Raw genomic sequence first — 22758 nt, 5'->3', positions numbered from 1 at the left:
AGAGCATGAATCCAGGTCTAGGTGCTCCTGAATTTCTAGCCCTAAACCTTTATTTGTGCCTGGGTGCTTCCATACCACAGACCTGCACCCAGGATAACCCTGTGCTGGCAGATGCAGGTGGAAAGTTCAGCTGAAAGCTCCAGGCCCAAAGAGCCACTGGGTGTGTACTGAAGAACTTTGTATGTACCTTTAAGGTCTTCAGCTTACTGCCTTCACCATCTCCCTGACCCCCACTCACCCCGGGACTCAAGGTTGCACTGTACAAATTATTATTAAAGTGTCCACACTCTCCTGTGTAGCACATTGGGATGTTTTACTGCATTAAAGCTGCTATATAAATGCAAGTTGTTGTGATCATAAAGGAGTTCCTGGAATATGCTTTCCACAGGCCTACTGGAGAGCTCAATATCTGGGCACCCCATTGCTACAAAGGATGTCGCAGGCCAGGACCACTCATTATCATGTCAGTAATGACTTTTTGTGTATTATAGGCACAGGTCCATCTCTGTCCCTCTTAGAAACAATGGACCAGCATTAGGGGTTTGGCGTAACGGGTATCTTCTGCCTACCCACCCTCTTTTCCTTTTTCCGCAACTTTTAAATCCATTGAATGGGCAGTCTCAGGAACAAAGATTAGGAAAATCAGCGCTCTCTATTTTAGTGTATCATTTTACATTAACTGTTTAAATGACAAGGAGGGTCGACAACTACATATAAACGAACATACGAATGAGGTGCAGGAGTGGGCCACTTGGCCCCTCAAGCCTGCTCCGCCATTTAATAAGATCATGGCTGGTCTGATTGTAACCTCATCCCCACCTCCCTGCCTACCTCCAATAACCCCTTATTAATCAAGAATCTATTAAAGCTCTGCCTTAAAAATATTTAAAGACTATGCTTTCACTGCCTTTTGAGGAAGAGTTCCAAAGATTCTCAACCCTCTGACAGAAAATATTTCTCCTCATGTCTGTCTTAAATGAGCGACCCCTTATTTTTAAACAGTGGCCCCTAGTTCTAGATCTCCCACAAGAGGAAAAATCCTCTCCGTATGCACCCTGTCAAGACCCCTCAGGATCTTAAAGGTTTCAATCAAGTCGCCTCTTACTCTTCTAAACTCCAGGGGATACAAGCCTAACTTGTCCAACCTTTCCTCATACAACAACCTGCCCATTCCTGGTACTAGACTGGGAAACCTTCTCTGAACCACTTCTAATGTATTTACATCTTTTCTTAAGTAAGGAGACCAGTACTGTATGCAATACTCCAGATGTGGTCTCACCAATGCCTTGTACAGCTGAAGCATAAACTACCTACTTTGGTAATCAATTCCCCTCACAATAATTGATAACATTCTATTAGCTTTCCTAATTACTTGCTGTACCTGTACCCTTTATGATTCATGCACTATGATACGCAGATCTCTCTAAATTTCAGAGCTCTGCAATCCTTCACCATTGAAATAATATGCTTCTTTTTTATTCTTAATGCCAGAATGGACAATTTCATATTTGCCCACATTATATTACATTTGCTAGATCATTGCCCACTCACAGAATATTTACAGTACAGAAGGAAGCCATTCGGCTCATCGAGTCTGTACTAGCTCTCTGAAGGAGCATGCCACCTAGTCCCACTCCCCTGCCCTATCCGCGTAATCTTGCATATTATTTCTTTTCAGGTAGCAATCCAATTCCTTTTTGAATACCTCGATCGAACCTGCCTCCGCCACCCTTTCAGGGAGTTCATTCCAGACTCCAAACACCCTCTGGGTGGAAAAATTTTTCCTCACATCACATTCACTCCTTTTGCCAATTATTTTGAATCTGTGCCCTCTAGTTCTTGAATAGGGACAGTTTCTCACTATTTACCCTGCCCATACCCCTCAGGATCTTGAATACTTCTATCAAGTCCCCTCTCAGCCTTCTTTTCTCCAAGGAAAACAGTCCCAACCTCTCCAATCTATCCTCATAGCTACAGTTCTTTATCGTTGGAATCATTCTTGTGAATCTCCTCTGTACTCTTTCCAAAGCTTTCTCATCCTTCCCCAGAACTGATTCCAGTTCTCCAGATGAGGCCTAACTAGTGTCTAATGCAAGTTCAACATGACCTCCTTACTCTTGCACTCAATGCCCCTATTAATAAAGCCTAAGATACCATATGCTTTATTAACTGCTCTCTTAACATGCCCTGCCATCTTCAATGACCTATGTACAAATACACTGAGGTCTCTCTGTTCCTGCACCTTCTTTAGAGTCTCTCCCTTTATTTTATACCATCTCACCATATTTTTCCTGCCAAAATGGATCACCTCACACTTCTCTGCATTGAACTTCATCTGCTACTTTTCTGCCCAATTCACAACATGTTTATGTCCTTTTGAAGTTCAAGACTATCCTCATCACAGTTGACAACATTTTCAATCTTCGTATCATCTGCAACTTTTGAAATCATGCCCTGCACACCATAGTCTAGGTCATTAATATCTATCAGGAAGAGCAAGAGTCCCAACACTGACCCCTGGGGAACTCCTTCAACCTATCTATGTCCCTTTGTAGCCTCCTTACATCCACTTAACAATTTACTTTCCTATCTATCTTTGTGTTGTCAGCAATTTTAGCAACCATCCCTTTGGTCCCTTCATCCAACTCATTTATACAAATTATAAAAAGATGAGGCCTCAGCATTAATCCTTGTGGCACAACAATCATCTCATCTTGCCAACCAGAAAATGACCCAGTTATGCCAACTCTGTGCTTCCCATTAGCTAGCCAGTTTTCCATTCATGACAGCATGTTACCCCTTATACCATGAGCTTTTATTTTCTATAATAACCTTTGTTGTGACACTTTATCAACTGCCTTCTGGAAATCTAAGTACAGTACATCCACAGGTTCCCCTTTATCCAAAGCACATGTGACTCCTTCAAAGAACTCCAATAAATTGGTTAAGCATGATTTCCCTTTCACAAAATCATGTTAACTCTCCCTGATTGCCATGAATTTTTCGAAGTGCCCACTATAGCTTCTTTAATAAGAGCTTCTAACGTTTTCCCTATGACAGATGTTAGGCTAACTGGCCTGTAGTTTCCTGCTTTCTGTCTCCCTCCCTGTTTGAAGAAAGGAGTTATATTTGCTATTTTCCAACCTAATGGGACCTTGTCTGAATCTAAGGAATTTTGGAGAATTAAAACCAGCGCATCAACCATTTCACTAGCCACTTCTTTCAAGACCTGAGAGCGAAGTCCATCCAGACCTGGGGTTTACCAGCCCACAGCCCCAACAATTTGCTCAATACCACTTCCCTGGTAATTGTAATTTTCCTGAGTTCCTCCCTCCCTTCCATTTCCTGATTTACAGCTATTTCTGGGATGTTACTTGTGTCCTCTATAGTGAAGACTGAAGCAAAATACCTGTTAATTCATCTGCCATCTCCCTACTTTCCATTATCAATTCCCCAGATGCACTTTCTAAAGGACCAACACTCACTTTGTTATCTGTTTTCCTATTTAATTATCTATCCATCTTTATGTTACTAGTTAGCTTTCTCTCGTACTCTAATTTTTCCCTCCTTATTAATCTTTCTGTCATTCTTTGCTGTTCTTTATATTCTTTCCAACCTTCTGACCTGCCACCCATCTTTGCATAATTATATGCTTTTTCTTTAAGTTTGACACTGTCTTTAACTTTTTTAGTTAACCACGGATTGTGGGCCCTCACCTTGGAATTTTTCTTTCTCATTGGAATGTATCTATTCTGTGCATTCTGAAAGATCCCTTTAAATGTCTGCCACTGAACCTCTATTGACCTATCCCTTAACCTCACTTGCCAGTTCACCTAGCTCTGCTTTCATGTCCTCATAACTGCCCTATTTAAATTTAAAATACTGGCCTTGGACACACTCTTTTCTCCCTCAAGGTTAATGTAAAATTCAATCATATTATGATTGCTGCTACATGGGGGTGCCTTCACAATGAGGTTATCAATTAATCCTATCTTCTTGTATCAATACCAGGTCTAGTATAGCCTGCTCTCTGACTGGCTCCAGAATGTGCTGTTCTAAGAAACAATTCTGAAAACATTCTACAATCGCCTCACCTATGCTACCTTTGCCCACCTGATTTTTCCAGTCTATGGCCAGGAATTTCCCCTCGGCGATTTGTGGGCGGGGTCCGGTCGCCAAGGGGAAAATGACATCGGGAGGAATCCCCGACGTCATCCCGGTCCATTTAAATTTTTAGGAAGGCGGGCGGACAGCGAAATCAGCTGTCTGCCCACCGACCTGTCAATGGCCAATTGAGGCCATTGACAGGCTAGTTAAAGTACTTAAAGACCTGACCGGCCAACCTTAAGGCTGGCGGGCAGGCCAGGAGCCCCAGCGGGTTCCAGATTATTCATGAAACTTCATCCACTGGCAGGATGAAGTTTCATGTCTGTTTTGTACAAAATTAATAAAGTTTATGTGTTCTTTATTAACTAATTGCACGCTCCTCATAGCCCTGTACCTCGTTCTGCTTCAAATGTTTATTCAGCTTCCCCTTAAAGATCCGGTGGTTTCTCTCTAAGGTACTTACTCTGATAAAGTTCCAAATCTTACATGCTCCAACAACCCTCTGTGTAAAGAAATTCCTCTTAACTCTCTTAGTAATTTTAATTGATGACTCTTTGTGACTGACTCCCTAAATAAAGCACAGTTTTTTTTTTCAATTAACCCCATCGAATCTCTTTATCCTTTTAAAAACATGTACTAAGCTCCTCCTGTCCTCTCTCCTCCAGTGGAAATAGTAAACATGTAGTCGCCCATTGCTGGCATCATCCATTCTTTTTCTATTGCTTCTTCTATTTCTATACTTCCATATTCAAGGAACCAAAACTGAGCATAATATTCTAACTTGTAACCTAACAGTATTATGACTATATCTGCCTGCACTGGGCACTTTCAGACATTTATTTATTTTAATCCCAAGGTGTTTTTATTTATTCACATCCTTTGGCGTCTTTTCGTTTAATTTATATTTGCATTGCTTTTCTCTCTCTGAACCTGAAGTAGCTCATATTAATCATGTTAAATTGCATTTGTCACCTGTTTGTCTATTTGCTAATCTGTTATTCCTTCCTAAGGTATTTTACAGTCTTCATGACTGTTTGACAACATTCATGTCAGAATTGTTTTTGAGGGAATGGATTTTTTCTGTTTCCCTTCTCTCGCTTCTCTAATGTACAGTAATATAAGCATGATTTTATTCCAGGTATATCATCTGGCCAGTGTCCGTCTGCGTGACTTGTGTCTAAAACTGGATGTGTCTGCAGAGCTTCGTAGGAAGATCTGGACTTGCTTTGAGTATTCTTTGGTGCATTGCACAGATTTGATGGCAGACAGACACCTTGATCAGCTCCTCCTCTGTGCTGTCTACATAATGGCTAAGGTACTGCATTTGCCTTTCTAGCTTGTATGGCTCTCTGTTTGCTGAAATGCCCAACTAATCACCTGTTGAAGCAAGGCTGCTGGAGTGTGTCTGAGGCTTTGGAAAATCTTTGACTTGGCTGTTGGTACTCAATAAAATTTCTCCAAATTTTTTCTGTGTTCCATGCAACCATCAGAGGCCAGTTTGTCAGCCATCTGTCCTGTTACGTTTGTCTCCGATTGCACTATATGATTGTCCAGCCTATTCTATTAAAAAAGGGAGCAATTTATAAATTAAATAAAGTGCACCAAAATGCTGTGTTTTCTTTTAACCTGCCTTATTGTTTCATACTTGCTTTCTTTAAAAACTTTATGATGGCTTGGCAGAACAGCAGAGCTTTTGATTTGTTATCTTAGAAAGATCCTGGGACAAATTTTCAATGTGAAGCTAAATCAGTGAATCAGAAACAATGGGCTGAATGTTTCCAGCCCTTGGAGGTGGGGCTGGCAAGGGGGTTCCAGAAAAGTAGTGAGAGAATATGCCAGGGCTGCTGCTAGCAGACTTCCAGGCGCCGGCTAAATTTCCCAAGACTGGCTGGGGAGCAGGAGCGGTAGCCCACTGGCTGGTGGTGGGCATCCAATTGAGGCAAATAAGGGACCCATTAACGGCGATTTTTTGTACAGCAGCTACAATTTTGTAGAAGGTGCACAGGTCTCATGGAGCTTCAGCAGCTCATGAGCTGCATTGAGGTAAGGGCACAGTAGGAGGGAGGTGATTATTGCCTGTAACTGACGGGCAATAAGTGTAGTTTCCAAGCAGAAAAGCAAATAGCTACCATTGGAAGGGATTGCTGTGTGAAAGGACTGCTACAGAGGTCAATAGCTAGAAGCTTTCTTCCTTCCAGCGAGGTCAGGCAAGAGAAGGGGGTTGACAACCCATTGAGGGTGAAGGCTGCAGAGGGAGATTGATGGCCTGCACTCAGAGATTTGCTCCTCCAGTTAGGAGGAGTTTGAAAGAGAGGAACTTCAGCAGCCATGTGGGAACAGGCTACCGAGGACAGAAATGCATCAGCAGCTTGGCACTATGCTGGAATGTGCACACAAAGGTTGCAGATGAGCATTAAAGCAGGCAAATGCTCGAAGATGGTGCTACCCAGTGCACAAAGTCTACAAATAAAGCTCAGTTTCATGGACCTTTCAGTGTCTCTGCAGCATCTGTCAAGACAGGTGGTCACTAACCCATGTAGCATGCTGGAGGAGGAGCTGAGGTCACTGGGATATGGTTGGCACCCATTGCCTGTGGCGGTGAAGGTGATCCATTTTTCAATACAGAGTCGTTCCAGGGATCAGCTGTGGAAATTCATGCGATATCACAATCTGCTGGAGTGTATAAGGTTCCAGACTGATAATGCAAGTCAGGCCACGAGGGCCATTGGCTTCATCACCGCTGCAGGATTTCTCAGGTTCAGTATGGGGGCACGGTCATCGACTGCATGCACGTGGCCATCAAGGCACCTCAGAGCAGCCAGCTGTTTCGTCAACAGGAAGAGGTTCCATTCCATCAATGTACAGATCATGTGCGACCACCGTAAAATGATCCTACAAGTGTGTGATAAGTTCCCAGGAAACCGACATGACTTTCGTTCTGAGACAGTCCCAGGTATCTCAGTTGTTCACTGCATAGAAAGCCTTCACGGATGGATCCTGGGTAACGTATCCACTGAAGACTCGGCTGTGCATACTGGTATACCGAGGCAGGTGGTTCATACAACTGCAGACATCTAACAACTAGGTTGACAATTGAGCTGGCAATTGGATTACTGAAAATGTGCTTTAGATGTTTAGATTGCCCTAGGGGAAACCCCCCAAAACAACCCTCATGGGCCTCGCATATCATGGTGGTGTACTGTGCTCTGCACAATCTAGCACAGCAAAGAGAAGATGAACTGGTGAAACTCCCATACTGCCACTAGACCAGAGCCAGCCTGCACCCTGTAGTTGCCCTGGTGACATGCAGTGGAATGCCATCACCATGTCACAGGCTTCGTGAAGAGCCCAACCCATCATCCATTCATGTGCTTCAACCCCTGACACTCCTTTCATGGGCTCCATCTCCAGGCCTCTAACAGATGTCCTCACATTTCCCACTGCTGCTCTATAAGCACCTGCTTTGTTAGTGACTCCTGAGTCTCAGCATTTGCTGAGCACTACTGGGCCAGTCCTCAATCCTCCAATGGGGCCTGGCTACACGCATTCTGACAGGGCATCATGCCTCACCAGTGTGAGAGTGCTCTGGTAGAGGGTGTGTTGGACTGATATGATGGTGCATCCTCAGATGGCACCTTTTCCACCAAGGCTCCTGCTGAATTCAGTGCTCTCTGCTGTGCCACCTCTGCCACTGGCCCTGTGGGAGAACTGTGCACTGCTAATGACATGCCTATTCCCCCTCTTCCTCCTGCCTGTACATGCTCTTGAGCTTCATATGATGATCATGGACCACAGAGGTGACACAGAAAGACAGATGAGAAGTATTCACACTTGCTGCCATCACATCTCTCTCCCTCCTGCAATGACACTCCTCCTCCCATCCTGTGAGAATAGTATCTCTTTCTTTCCAAAACTGCTTGTAGAAGTATCTCTAGGGTGGTGTCTGTGAAGCATGGAGCCACCCTTCCTCACACTGCAGCCAGCACCCCACTCCACTTTCTGCTGCACCCCTTCTGCAGCATTCTCTGTGTGCAGCAGTCTGAATGCACAGACTACCCTTTCAAAATGGCACCCTCAAGCTCCCTGCCAGCACCAACTCCCAACTGTGACTTGTTACTGGTTAACCCTCTTTCACTATTCTCTCTCTCTCCCCCCTCCCCCCCCCCCCCCCCCCCCCCCCCCCCCCTCACTCCGCCGGTGCCGTAAATTACCACAGCATCAGGATCAGGGCAAAATCCAGCCCAAAGTCTCTAACTCTAAACTTTCTGGGAAAGGGATGTGAGTTGAGCGCGAGGGCTGAGAAGAACAGAATTATTTTAAACCTTTCTCAAGCCGTGACCTTCACTGGCAGTGCCAGCGTTTATGTCCATCCTTAGCTGCCTTGAGAAGGCAGTGGTGGGCCTTTTTCCTGAATTGCTGCAGCAATTTTGATACAACCGAGGGGTTTGTTATGCACTTCAGAGGACATTTAAGAGTCAGCCACACTGATGCCAAACTGGAGTCGCATTTCACTCAGACCAGGTAAGAACAGGAAGTTTCCATCCCTAAACGACATTAGTGAACCAGTAGGATTTTTATGACAATCTGTCAGCTTCAAGTTAATTATGGATACCAGCTGTTGATTTCCAGCTTTTTCAAAACTAAATTCAATTTTGATTATTAGTCCAGGCCTCCATATTACTGGCCAAACACGTCTCTGTTCGCAATGCCACAGGAAATCAGTTGGTTGTTATCATGTTACCACATACTGTCTTTACAGGTTACTAAGGAGGACAAGTCTTTCACAGATATAATGAAATGTTACAGAAGCCAACCCCAAGCCAATAGCCATGTGAGTTTGCATTCCTTATATTGATTTTATCCCTTCTTCATGCTTGGTTGTTTAGTCCTTTGAACTAAAAATTATGAAGAAGCCTCACTAGTTCATTTTCTGCAAGCACCTCCTGCTTCGTGTAATAATTTTGCATTAATTTTATTCAGGTGTACAGAAGTGTTCTCCTTAAAGAAGGGAGATGGTTGAGGATGACAGGTATTGAAGAGCACACAGGGGAAGATGAAAACATGGAAGAGCAGAGTGAGTCATATTGCTCCACTATGGGAATTCCAATATTCTCTGTGATAATTTTTGGAACTTTCCTGAGTTAACAGCTGGTTCAAATTTAACATGGAGAAGGGATTGAGGCAGAGAAAGAAGTTGTTCAGTTTCAACGGGACCGATAGAGATGTCAGCTGTGGCTCAGTCCATAGCACCCTCGCCTTTGAATCAGAAGGTTGTGGGTTCGTGTCCCACTCCTGGAAACCAAGAACTGCGATTGTACTCAAAAGAGTTGCAATCTGTGACTGTTGATAATTTGAAAGAATTTTTTCAACGGGACCGATTTCTATTCAACATGCTTGAATTCCCTCCCTAAATCTTTCCGCTTCCCTCTCTCTCCAAATCTTCCTTAAATCCCACTTTTCTGACCAGGTCTTTGGCGATCCCTCTTTGGTTTATTAGGTTAGATTAGGGCTACAGGGAAATGATAGGTGTGTGGGTGAGTTGCCCTTGCAGAAAGCTAGCACGGACACAAGAGCCAAATGACAACTTTCTGTACTGTTTCTGTGATTCTACAACTCTGTGAGAATCCTTTTTCTACATTAAAGGTGCTTCATTAATGCAAGCTGTTACTGTGATAGATTAGAAACAAGCTCTATATGTACCATTCCTCCTCCCCTCTGAGTGATACTATTTAATTATAAATAGTCAGACACCTGAACTCAGTCTGGTGTTTTGAGATGTTGGTTCTCTTCCTCCTTCAGTGCCCTCACACCATATATTATTCTGCCAGGAGAGTAAAGGGAAGGTGTGAGAAATTGAAATTTTTAAAGGAATGCTCTTCTAAGATTGAAATTAAAGCATGTTGCTGGGCTGGGGCAGAACATAAGAAATAGGAGCAGGAGTAGGCCATTCGGCCCCTCAAGCCTGCCCTGCCATTCAATAAGATCATGGATGATCTGCCCCAGGCCTCAACTCCCGGATATTTCAAAAATCTATCTACCTCCTCTTTAAATACTTTCAGTGATCTAGCCTCCACAACTCTCTGTGGTAGAGAATTCCAGACATTCACTACCCTCTGAGAGAAGAAATTACTTCTCATCTCAGCTTTAAATGAGTGTCCCCTTATTCCCTGACAATGTCCCCTTGCTCGAGATTCTCCTACTAGTGGAAACCTCTCAATATCTACCTTGTCAAGCCCCCTCAGAATCTTGTAAGTTTCAGTAAAACCACCCCTTATTCTTCTAAACTCTAATGAATAAAGGCCTAAACTGTTTAGCCATTCTTGATGAGTCAACCTCTTCATCCCAATGCAGGCTCCAATGCCAGTATATCATTTCTTAAATACGAGGACCAAAACTGTACACAGTACTCCAGGTGAGGCCTCACCAACACCCTGTACAGTTATAACAAGACTTCCCTATTTTTAAACTCCAACCCCCTAGCACTAGAGCCGAAGGTCCTTTATTCTTTACCCTTCTGATCTGGGAGCACTGAAAACGTGTTATATTTCCCAGCACTAATTTCCTATACCTTAGGAAACACTAAAATTAATTGAAATTACACTCCTGGTACAATTGCTTTGATTTTCACTGGAAATGGAATAAGAAATTACAATTTCTTTCTGGAGTGATCAGTTATTTTAGGAAATCTATCCTAACCTGAGAATAACTATTTTATTTTCCTTTTTTCTGCCACTTCTAGTGCCCAGTAGTGATGATCCTAGCTCAAAAAATAACAGTGCACATCGTCCTGGCGAGGCAAGCAACCCTCCAGTGTCTGCAACTAGATTGTCCAACAAGTATCCTGCAGCTATGGAGGAAGAGCGGGGTGATCTCATTAAGTTCTATAATGGTATCTATGTGAACAGGATTAAAGAGTTTGCACTGAAGTACTCCAATGTGAAACTGGAGTGTGGGGTAAGTGAACATGATTGTTTGAGACTGCTAATCAGCATTCCTGAAGTATGAAAGTGCTCCATGTGCACAATAATTTCAAAAGTCAAATTCCTTTCTTATTTGATGGGCTTCCTGCATTGCTTTATAACTGGTGTTCTGGGGACCGCATACTGCAAGTCTGTTTTTGCAAGAAACTAACAACTTGCTTTGGCTGCAAAAAAGGGGCTATAATCATCCCATTAGCTGAACCATGGTTTTCAGTGGCTGAGTAAGTTAAATTTCATTTCATTGTGTCCTATTCTAGGGTTTTTACGAGTTTTTTGTGGCTTCCATTCTGCAAATCCATCCCATTGGCTTTGGATGTAAATGATAAAACAGAGTTCAGATGTCTCCCTTCAGCATAATACACTTGGCTTTTACGCCCAATAGTATGTGGGAGAGATTGTGGCTTTGAGGGCACTGCTCTGTTCAAAAGATTAAACATTGTTGATATATTGGGAGCCATTTTAACTGAACTCATAAAGCAGGAATTGCATGTGTTTTTTTTATTCATTCCCGGGATGTGGGCTTCGCTGGCTGGGCCAGCATTTATTGCCCATCCCTAGTTGCCCTTGAGAAGGTGGTGGTGAGCTGCTTTCTTGAACCGCTGCAGTCCATGTGGTGTAGGTACACCCAGAGTGCTGTTAGGAAGGGAGTTCCAGGATTTTGACCCAGCGACTGTGAAGGGATGGTGATATATTTCCAAGTCAGGATGGTGAGTGGCTTGGAGGGGAACTTCCAGGTGGTGGCGTTCCCATCTATCTGCTGCCCTTGTCCTTCTAGATGGTAGTGGTCGTGGGTTTGGAAGGTGCTATCGAAGGAGCCTTGGTGAATTTCTGCAGTGCATCTTGTAGATGGTACACACTGCTGCTACTGTGTGTCGGTGGTGGAGGGAGTGAATGTTTGTGGATGTCAATCAAGCGGGGCTGCTTTGTCCTGGATTGTGTTAAGCTTCTTCACTGTTGTGGGAGCTGCACTCATCCAGGCAAGTGGGGAGTATTCAATCACACTCCTGACTTGTGCCTTGTAGATGGTGGACAGACTTTGGGGAGTCAGGAGGTGAGTTACTCCTCACAAGATTCCTAGTCTCTGACCTGCTCTTGTAGCCACAGTATTTATATGGCTAGTCCAGTTCAGTTTCTGGTCAATAGTAACCCCCAGGATGTTGAACTCTCTGGTCGGCGAGTGGAGGCAGGGTCCGCTCACCGAACATAAAATGACGTGCGGTGACGCGGACGGGCGTCCCGATGTCACCACGCATCATTTAAATTTTCAGTTCAGCGGGCGTGCAGCATCCACAGGCGGGATGAGGTTTCATGAAGTGTTTTAAAATTCAATAAAAAATTTTTAAATAATTCTTTGACATGTCCCAGCTCATGTGACAGTGTCATATGAGGGGACACGTTTTAAAAGTTTTTAATTCATTTATTTCAGTTTTTAAATATCAAACTGATCTCTCTGAGGCACCTCCGTGCCTCAGGGAGATTTCTGCACTCTTTTGCGTGCATGTGCGAAAAAGCGCTGGCCCCGACTCAGGGAATCCCACCCCCCGGCCCACACAGGGAGCGCTCAGCGTTTCCAGGCAAGCGTCACACTTTGCAGGCCTTAATTGGCCCGCCTACTTAAAATGGCGGCATGGACCCAATGAAGGGCGCCAATCGGGTTTGCGCCTGTCCCCACACAACCCCCCCAACCTTGTTTTTCACAAGGGTACCCCTTTAATTGACTTGGAGCTCCTGATGCCAGGAGCTCTGCCCTTCCTGAGGAGGATGTTGCTTCTCATCGCTAGTGGACCCAAAATCTGAGAGTCATGACCCCATTGCCAGCTGCTGCCTTCCTTGTGCTCAGGTGGCCCACCAGTTGCGTTTGGTAGCCTTGCGATGCCAGTAGGGTGACAACCCCCTGCACTGCTCGAGCGCTCACTGCCCACCCTGCCTGCAGCCTACTTTGACTGGATGGCACATGTGTGCCAGTGCCAAGTCCCCCTCTGCGCCATTCACCATTTCATGGGACTCGCCTAATTCCCTGGGGCGGCCATGACTGGCTCCCTGCTGTGTGTCCACCTTTGTTCACCTGATCACCAGACAGCTCAAGCAGCCCCTGTGCCCCCATCAGAATTAGAATATGCCTATTAATGCTCCCAATGAGCATGATTAACAATTTTAATTGGCACTGTTAATGGATCAGGGGATAACAGGGTTGCCCTCTCCCCACTCTGGTGAATCCTGGTGCCGGGAAACTGGTACCCTGGCCAGCGCCAGTATTTTTGTACCCCCATCCACCTCCATTCCCACCTCTAGCGAGACCTGAAGTTTCAACCCCATGTGTTTTGCATGTGTATTTATTAAATCTCCCTGAACACAGACCGATCTGACAAGAAATGAGGCAAATATAAATGCAAAATACTGCTGATGCTGGAAATCTGAAACAAAAACAAAAAATGCTGGTAAAACTCAGCAGATCTGACAGCATCTGTGGAGCTAATGAAGAAATGAGGCAAAGTTTGGTTCAAATTGTTGAGCTGCTTTATTCCCTGATAAGGTGAACATACAGAGTGATAGCTGTTGATCAGATTCATATATATCATAGGAATTGCTAGATGAAAAAAGACTATGTGCCACCTGATTATCCCATTTGAGCGGGTTGTTTTGATTAACTTAAACAGATCAGCTCCTTTGCATCCTGACTTTTTGACCCTGCTTTTTCGTCAGCTACAGTTTCTGTTGCAAAAGCTGGACTGATTTTTAAGTGCCTGACAATGCTTTATTCCTATCACTTACAGTCAGAGAGATCAAAAACCTTCCAGCACAATGAACTATGGAGACATGCCACCAAATTGATTACTATTTCCATTGAAATGAGCTCATCAGCTTCTTAACTGTGTACTGTGTCGTATTCCTTTCTTCCCTTAAAGTATTGCTTTATCCTTTAAAATTGAGTGTAATATTTTCCAAATCCTTCCTGTGGAAAAATGATTGAAAAAATCCAAAAGGTTGACCCAGAATATTTCTTCTAAGAAATAGTAGACAGTGACATCACATTGCAGTACATTGACAAACCAGCAGTGTAATGGCCCAGATTTGTCTTCTCACACTGCTGGGTGCCCATTACAGCCTTGCTACCATGAATCCTGTTCGTCCTTCAAGGCAACGGTGACCATTTTCATCATCTGAGGTGTTTGGTAAGGTTCCAGTGGGTATGTAAATGACTATTAAGGCCAGCAGCTCGAACAAAACCCAATTGTAAGTCCCTGTCATATTTGTAACAATACTATGAAGAAGTGCAAAGGGGTTACAGTGCTTCCTTCCTTGTGGGAAAATGTTTGGAAAATACTTCTTGGTCTGCTATATCCAATTGCACCTTCTTGTATCCGTTGGGATGGTGCTTGGGAAAAACTAGTTTGGCTGGTAGTGGGGTGAAGAAATCCATGTGTAGGGAAGCCTTTGTATATCATGGTATGTGGAATAGACTCCAGGCATGATTCCCGAATAATCACCTTTGGGATTGTTTAATAACTGGTTTTTAAAACTGGCTGTATGGATTTTAATTCCATTGTATCAGCATCAAACTACAGCTTTTGACTTTGACCTTGACAGGTGGAAGCTCCGCCATTGTCACCTTTTCCAAATGTTAAACCCCATCCTGTATCTCCACGACGGATATCACAGCGACATGCGGTCTATATCTCCCCTCACAAGAATGGCACCTCCCTCACACCACGCACAGCCATGATGTACAAATTTAACCGGAGCCCATCAAAGGTGAGTTGTTGCTCACGGTCACGTTTGTGGTTCTGTTTCAGGTTTATTTAGCAGATTAAATATCTTTTTTTTAAATTAGATCATTAGCATCTTAACTATGTAATATCTCTGGCTACTTTATTTCCTTGCAGTAATGCTCTATCCTTTAAAACACAACATTAAAGGTAACATTTTCCAAATCTTTCCCGTGGAAAAATGGCCAAAGTATCCAGAAAGTTGATCAGGGTAATGGCTGGAGGCTCTTAAGGATGTTTATGAAGCCTTCGACAGTTCTACCAAAGGCATGCTAGGAAATAAACTGCATTTTTAGCAACTTTTTTAATTGCACCAGTCAGTTGTGCTACTGGGGAAGTGAGTGGATGACTAACTTGCTCCTTTAATAGCCTGTGCCTGACCTCAGAGGCAAATGAGAAACTAAAGGTGGTTGGTCCATTTTCTCTCCCTCATTGGAAGCTTGTGTAAGTAGTGATCTGTAATAACCTGAGTAGTACGCTGTCATACTGAACCATTCACACAAGGAAGGTCCCAAGATTAAAGGCCGCATCTCAGAAATTATGGAATTAACTGGACAAAATATGTGTGTGGCAGAATAGTGACTGATAAAATTTAACGCAGATAAGTGTATAATGGTACACACACAAAAATCGACAACACATGTACATGGTAAATGGCGTTGAATAGCAACGGATAAAGTTGAAAAGACTTAGGCGTTTCCTCGTTCACTAGAACTAATAGGATATTGAACTATGTAGCCAAATTAGTAGAATATAAATCCAAGTAAGTGGTGTCTGGGTGATCAGCCTGTATAGGATTCCATTCAAAGCACATCTTGAGGGCTGTTGTGGTCACCAGGACACAAGCAGATGTTCAGGTACTGGGGCCAAAGTACAGGAAAGAGCCACAAGCCTGACCCCCAATGTGAGGAGTGTGTTGTAACAAAAGACAGGAGCAACCTGAGCTTCTTGGCCTTGAAAAGTGTCTCTGAGGTGTGATCTTATATTAGAGAATGGGAGCTGTGGAATTTTACTTCAAATTAAATTGCTGGAATAGGGCAGGAGGGCACAAAGTTCAGCTAGTTAAAAAGTAGGAAGGATTGAAAACTGGAAATTCTCCTTTCCAAGGGCAGAATTTTACGTCCTGCATGGGTGTGCGCCCAACCCGATCAGGAGTAAAATAGTGCGCAGTGACGCCGGGCAAGCGTCCCAACGTCATCCTACGCGATATTTCGGTCGGTGGGAGCACGCAAGAGTCGGCAGCGCACCCACTGGCAATTAAGAGGCCTTTTAAAGCCCTTAAGCAAATAATTAATTTGTATTTTCCGCTACCTGTCCAACCTTACGGTTGGCGGGTGGGCGAATAGGCCAGGTGGCCTTTGCATTTTTACGAAACCTCATCCACAGGCAGGATGAGGTTTCCAACAGTAAATAAAAACACAATAAAGACATTTTTAACATCACTTTTAACATGTGACTCAGTCACATGAAGAGGGACATGTGGGGACATGTTTATATCATTTTTAAAATCTTTATTTATGTGTGTACGATTTTTCAGCTCCCTGAGGCAGCTTTGTGCCCTCAGAGAGCTTTCAGTGTGTACTCCCCCACGCATGTGCAGACTTTAGCCTTCGCCCTTCTCCCGCCCCCACCGCGGCAGCACTGAGCTTCTCAGCGCACCTTTCATGCTGACTGGCCGTTAACTGGCCAGCTAGTGTGAATTTGCGGTTGGGGCTCAATTGACCAAATTTTGGTCACCTGCCCTAATATCTCCTTATATGGTTCAGTGTCAGATTTTGTTTAAAATGCTTCTGTGAAGTGCTGTGGGATGTTTCACTACATCAAAGGTGCTATATAAATACTAGTTGTGTTGAATCATTCAAGAGGCAATTAAATGCTGCAATAGGTGAACTGTCGGATTTTTTGGATGAATGAACATGAGCCAATGGCTCTCATCATCTTTAATTATCTTGTGATGCCAGGCCTCTGCTGAATTATGTCATCTCAGCCAAGGAGGCCATGAGGACACCACAGTTTGCTTCAGTATGTTTCAGCCAGAGAAAAGAAAATTCAGATGAAATTCTCCATTGTGATTGCTGTTTCATGTCTGTGTCTCTCTGTGTGTGTGCAGGAGTGCCTCTGTGTGCACATCTTAGTATGCAGATATTGGCCGAGGTTAAAGTCAATTGTGATGGCTTACCCACCTCTGGATCACATGTGGAGAATGACTTTTCAGGTCACTTACTAGATTACCCAATTCACCTATGGAACTGTAGCTCAGTACTTTGGAGGAGGGATAAGGCAACAAAATTGGAGGGAGGGGATAAAATATCTGCATGTTAAAAGTTGGAATTATAAAAATTCCAGTCATAATTTAATTGATGATTAGTTGTCTGTTTCTCTTGTTTCGAAATTTTCACAGAATCTCAGGGATATCAACTGTATGATCAAACAGGGCGAGCGGCTGAGCAGAAAGCGGGCGTTCACCATGGAAAGTGACAGCGAGTCTCCAGCAAAATGTCTCTGCCAAGAAAACGATGACATTTTGTTAAAGCGACTGCAGGATGTCGTCAGCGAGCGGGCAAACCGCTGAAAGCAATGCCGCACAACATAACGCTTGTTCTGCTTAGGGTTTATTATGTAGAGTTCCTAGGATCAGATTTGTATGAGAATATAGAGTATTATTATGTGTAGAAATCCTAGAAACCTGCCACATTCAGCCATCAGGTTGGGCATGGCCACCAGACCCCTGTGTACACCTTTTCCCTGAAATCAGTTATTCATTGAGAATAGACATTGAATACAAGGGTCATAGGCTACTAAAATGTCTCCAAATCAATCATCAGAAATCTCACTCTCTGGGCGTGCTGTGTGTGCAACTGTTCGTCAAGAGCAAGGAATCAACATTTCATACCAGTGCCAGTTTCACAGTTGCCTGAAGTATGCTTTGACCTTGAATGCAGTTAAATAATAGTTTCAGACGTCAGAAAGAGAGCCTTTGGGATATCTGTAGCTTAGCTTGGCCGGCATGTTTTCAGTGATTGGTTTGGATTTAGGTTGCTGGCAGTTATTGTAGGTACAAGGAAGTTTCACAAAGCTAACATTTTATAATTATGTGTGATTATTTTTGTGATGGGGGATCAAGTAAATAAAAACTTAACCAAACTGAGACAGCCTAGCAGCTTCTCAGCAAAGTGCTATAATTCACCAACACCACCCGATGCCATGAATTCTCAGAGAGTGGAATGCACTTTATAATTCCTGTCCCCTAGAATAGCTGCAGTGTTCCACTTCACTTATTATGGAGCTGAATGACTCTCCGTACTGACAGCCTACTCACCTACAGTGAACACAGTTGCACTAATCTCCCATGTGTTGCCCAGAAGGTGCCTTAGAGCAGTGGATTAATAGAATCTGGAGCCTTTTGTGCAAGTTTTATGCTTGTTTAACGGAGGGATCCTGGTGCCGGGGAAATGGAACAGTTTCCATTTTGGACACCCTGTTCCAGCTCCAACCATCTTCTGAGTCAGGTAAAGCACCAGTGCAGAGTTGCGCTCTCTCCTGTTTGTCCCAATTTACTGCAGCACCAATCTCAGGAGAGCACCTTACTGCATCAGTGTGACATTTTCTCATTTCACATAGCCTCCATCCTGTGGCCCCTGAGACTGTCAGTATTAGTGCCAGTCAGTGACATCAGCTATAAAGTGCCTTATTGCCATCACTGCACTGACTGATTCTTTTAAGTTTAGCTGAGGTGGTTGGGCATGAATAAAGCACTCATTCCAGTTTACCTTGAATTTGTAATCTTTACTGAGAATTTTAGTTGTTAATTTTAGTTCCGACTTTAACCAGGAGTAGTATAGACCGTAGAGCACGCAATGCAGTTGGGAGGTGGTATTAGAATTTTCATGAATCTGTTTTTCGCTGGGTTTCTGCCTGAAGAGGGATTGTGAGGAACAGCCTTTCCAGTAAACCTGATGCCTTGCAGAATTTTCATGCCAATCTGTTGCCCCTTTTCTCCTGTCTTGGTGAGAATAGTGTATTTTCCTATCTGCCTTTAAAATTTTAAATGTACATCTGTATCCATGTGGACTTTGGCATTTACACTCCTCGATATTTTAAAATCTTGTAGCCATAGTTGCCAAAACCTCTACATGTCCCAAGGATGCTATTCGTGTGTTGCAGAAAGCATTAACATATCACATTTTCATAGATGTGACACTCACTTTCTCCCAGTGATGGTGATCTTGTGCTAATGAAGCATCAGGTGATATCCCGGGGAATCGAGTGGTACAGTGAGATTAAACATTGTCCTGTCACCTGCAAATTGTATTTGAATGTAACCCCAGATAAGAGGAAACACCCTGTTTTCTATTTTTAATGAATTTGGGCAGTTTCAGTTCCTCTGCGTCCACAGCTCAAAACAGCCCCTAAATTGACAGCTTTGATCAGATCACAAAGTTGACAGATAATTTTTTTTCTTTACCTAACTCGATGTCTGTCACATGGGCCGTAGGAGTTCAAGAAGGTGGCTCACCACCACCTTCTCAAGGGCAATAAGGGATGGGCCGTAAATGCTGGCCAGCGATGCTCACACCTCATGAAAGAATTTTTTAAAATGTGGAAGCACATCACAAGTTTTAAGAGCCTCCAAGACCAGTTACTGTGGACTCCATTTCAGTAAAGTTTGTGTTTGCCTGATACAGAATGCAAACTCTCTCCTGGAGAGACACACCCCACTTACCCAGGTTGTAAAGCTATCATAGTCATTAACTAATGATAGGGTAGTGGAAATAGATTCAATTGTAGTTTTTAACGGGGAATTGGATAAACACTTGAAGGAGGGAAAACCTGCAGGGATACAGAGAAAGAACTAGGGAATGGGTTGGTCTTCAAAAGAGCAGGTGCAGATTCAATGGGCCGAATGCCTCCTGCACTTTGATTCTATGATTTGAAACAGTGCAGCTGGAGCGTTGATATAATTCCCACTGTTCCTGCAACTACCATTCCCCCCGCCCCATTAAGGCATTGACTTGGTCTTATCCTTGTCATTCAATTAGTGAGCTCGTCTGGCTGGCTGGCCATGCATCCAACAGTAACTCTTTCAGAGTCGAACAATTAAACTAAATTAACAAAATGAGGGATAAAGTAAACACAGCCCCTAAGTTAGGTTAGCTGTAAAACCAAAGACAAAGTTTAAATAAAACTTACAAACATAAAATCAAAATGTGATTAAGAGGGTCATTAAAGCACCCCAGCCCCCACCGGGCACGAAAGGCCTCGACAGTGCCAGCAGACACCGATGCATCCAGCAGTATGCAGACCTGCCTTTCTGACCAATTGAAGTATCCAATTACTGAGTCCATCACAGAGACTGGACCCAGATTCTAAAAAGACTGTAACCGCTCCCATACCCCAAGGTTTAGGAAATAGTAAGTGTCACATTGCTGCTGTGCAGAGGTACAATGTTGGACAGAATAGAGTGAGCTTTATTGTGAATCAAACCAAAGTTTTATCTGACCTGATATTAGTGAGCAGAAAAATTCATGAGAAATATTAAATATGTTTGAAACAATAAGGATCCTTACTGGTGCTATTTTCAAACAGTGGGTAACATTTTGGGCCACACTAGATTATTAGCTGAGTTTAAGAAATTCACTAATAACCTAAAGTCAATAGTATTAAGAATACACAGCAGGCCAGTCAGTTTCTGAAAGAGAAAGATAGGTTAACACTTCAGGTGTAGACCTTCATATATCAGTGGTGTTTTGTTCCCTCCCTTATATTATTAATCCCTCCCTGACCACACACAGAAAAGACTCCAGTGTTATCCCATTATTCCACAGATACTTGATTTTATCTATATTTGTAGGGTGTTACAGCTTTCAATTGACTTTCTGACCAGCAGCAATAAGTGCTCCATCTCTAGAGGGTTCTCCGAGGATTCCTAAGTGACTCCTGCAAGGTCTGTGTGTTTATCACTATTGCGATAAGCTACGGTGTTTTAATATATATATATTGTGTAGCATCTACACGCGCCTTTCTCTCCTTTCTACATATATTTTCTGTTGCGAAAAAGAGGGTGGGAGTTGTCATTATCATGTATATTTGTATAGAGCTTAAGTTTTAGATTATCCTATGCATTAATATTTGTACTTTGAATGCTTTGTGTATGGAACTAAGAGACAATTTCAGCTTTTATGTGTAAAAGAAAATGTTAAGGAAATTATCAATTCTGATTTATTTTTTTCTTGCCCCGGATTTTAGGTTTTTTTTTTAAGGATTTGTTTTAATCCTCCCTGAACATTACCAGCTAGCTTACCACTTCCAGCTATGTCCCTAGACCAGAGGGGAGTTTGGAGGAGAGGGCAGACAGATGAGGAACTCCTAACTTCTCTCCCTTCTGCTGGGAGGATAGTCTCCACTACTCAGCAGCTCAACTTCAAACACTCAATCTGGTGAGGCAGCCCATTGTTTGGCAGCGAAGTTCCTTATATCAGTTTTACTTCTGGGTTCTACAGATGGGCAGTGGGGAAAACATTTCTGAGGGTAGTTATATGTTTGCAGCGTCCTAAATATATAGGAGTAGAATTTCTATGGGTTTTCCCGATCATCATAACTGCAACAGAAATCCCATAGGAATGGCATGACTTGCCATTTGCACTGTTTCAACAAGATTTCTGTCAACATTTGCAGGAGATTGGGAGAAATTCCCATTGAAATTCTACTGTCTGATATCCAGAGAGCTGTGTGATAAATGGTAATGATCATTGATCCAGTTATCGGACAAAATCTTGCTGTTATATTTAGTGTTGCTAACATATAGCTGCCAGAGGAACTCTTCCCCTCTTCCTCCAACATATAGTGAGCTGAGGAATTTTCTCAATTCCCCCACTGCTGCCCACCAGGAATTGACAGCTTGTAGTGTGATGCACTGGGCTTCCAATGAGAAAAATGGCCAAACAATGAGGAGAAATGGGAGATTGTGTATTTTATTGAATACTAAAACATCTTATGATGACTTTCAAAGATTTCCATTTAGTGTAAAGTGCACTTTTTACCTGTGTGTGACAGAAGTGACACTGCCAGCTTAAATATATCTTCTATTTTTGGGACTTCGTTTTAATAAAAGAAAAAATATTTACCACCAGTCATTCTTTTTCTGTCAATTCTTACTGCTCAGAACCTTCATTCCCAGACGCATGTCTTATATTCTATTAGATGTTACTTTCTGTTGGACTGTTTCACTAATGCTTTACATGGATTAATGTCTTTTTAAAAATATTTGCATGTAACATTTGCTATTTATTCCACTAATGGTGTCAGCAGTGGTTCAGTGGGTAACACTCTTGCCTCTATGTCAGAAGGTCATGGGTTCAAGGCCCACTCCAGAAACTTGAGTGCATAATCCATGCTGCTGTATTGAGGGAGTACTGCACTGTCAGAATCGCCATTTTCTTTTGGAAGAGACTTTATATTTGCTATGATCCCCATAGAGACCGTTAATTTTTAAAAAGAGATGAATTTCCCAGTGACTGACAAATAACCTGGTGGACAAGATTTCACATTTTACAACTTTTACTGTAACAAACAAAATCAACATAGATCAAACGTTACTTAACAAGCAGCTAATACATCAAGCTGAAGAAAACATGCTTTTGGATTAACTAATTAATATAATCGAAATATGGCTTTTCCTTTCACGATCTCCCGCACTTCTGGCAGATGTGTGACACTACAGGAACAGTTCCACAGTATCTCCCAGCTCTCCAGCAGGCTTGCTTCTCCCCACCACGCTGGGTCAAAACTTCCAGTGTCCTTCGAAAACCGTTATGCTCAGCCCGAATCCTCTGGATTTTCACCAATAAGGTCCACCTTGGCAATTCCCTATTCCCTAAATCTCCACGATCTCCATCTGTTTTCTT

The 22758-nt window shown here is 43.1% G+C and overlaps 1 protein-coding gene across 2 annotated transcripts in view; it reads left to right on the top strand.

The window, feature by feature from the left end:
* Positions 1-21983, top strand: part of rbl1 (retinoblastoma-like 1 (p107)) — a 100458-nt gene extending 78475 nt beyond the window's left edge. For both annotated transcript variants that reach the window (XM_078554769.1, XM_078554770.1), the window contains exons 17-22: positions 5246-5422; positions 8867-8938; positions 9088-9181; positions 10847-11061; positions 14676-14840; positions 17256-21983. In XM_078554769.1, the coding sequence (XP_078410895.1) occupies positions 5246-5422; positions 8867-8938; positions 9088-9181; positions 10847-11061; positions 14676-14840; positions 17256-17426 (894 nt within the window). In that variant the 3' untranslated portion in view covers positions 17427-21983. The remainder of the gene's footprint in view (positions 1-5245; positions 5423-8866; positions 8939-9087; positions 9182-10846; positions 11062-14675; positions 14841-17255) is intronic.
* The last annotated feature ends 775 nt before the right edge of the window (positions 21984-22758 follow it).

This window comes from Cetorhinus maximus, chromosome 13, assembly GCF_964194155.1.
Source record: "Cetorhinus maximus chromosome 13, sCetMax3.hap1.1, whole genome shotgun sequence".
Classification (NCBI taxonomy): Eukaryota; Metazoa; Chordata; class Chondrichthyes; order Lamniformes; family Cetorhinidae; genus Cetorhinus; species Cetorhinus maximus.
Note: the sequence above shows the minus strand (reverse complement) of the source record. Positions and strands in the feature narration are given on the sequence as shown.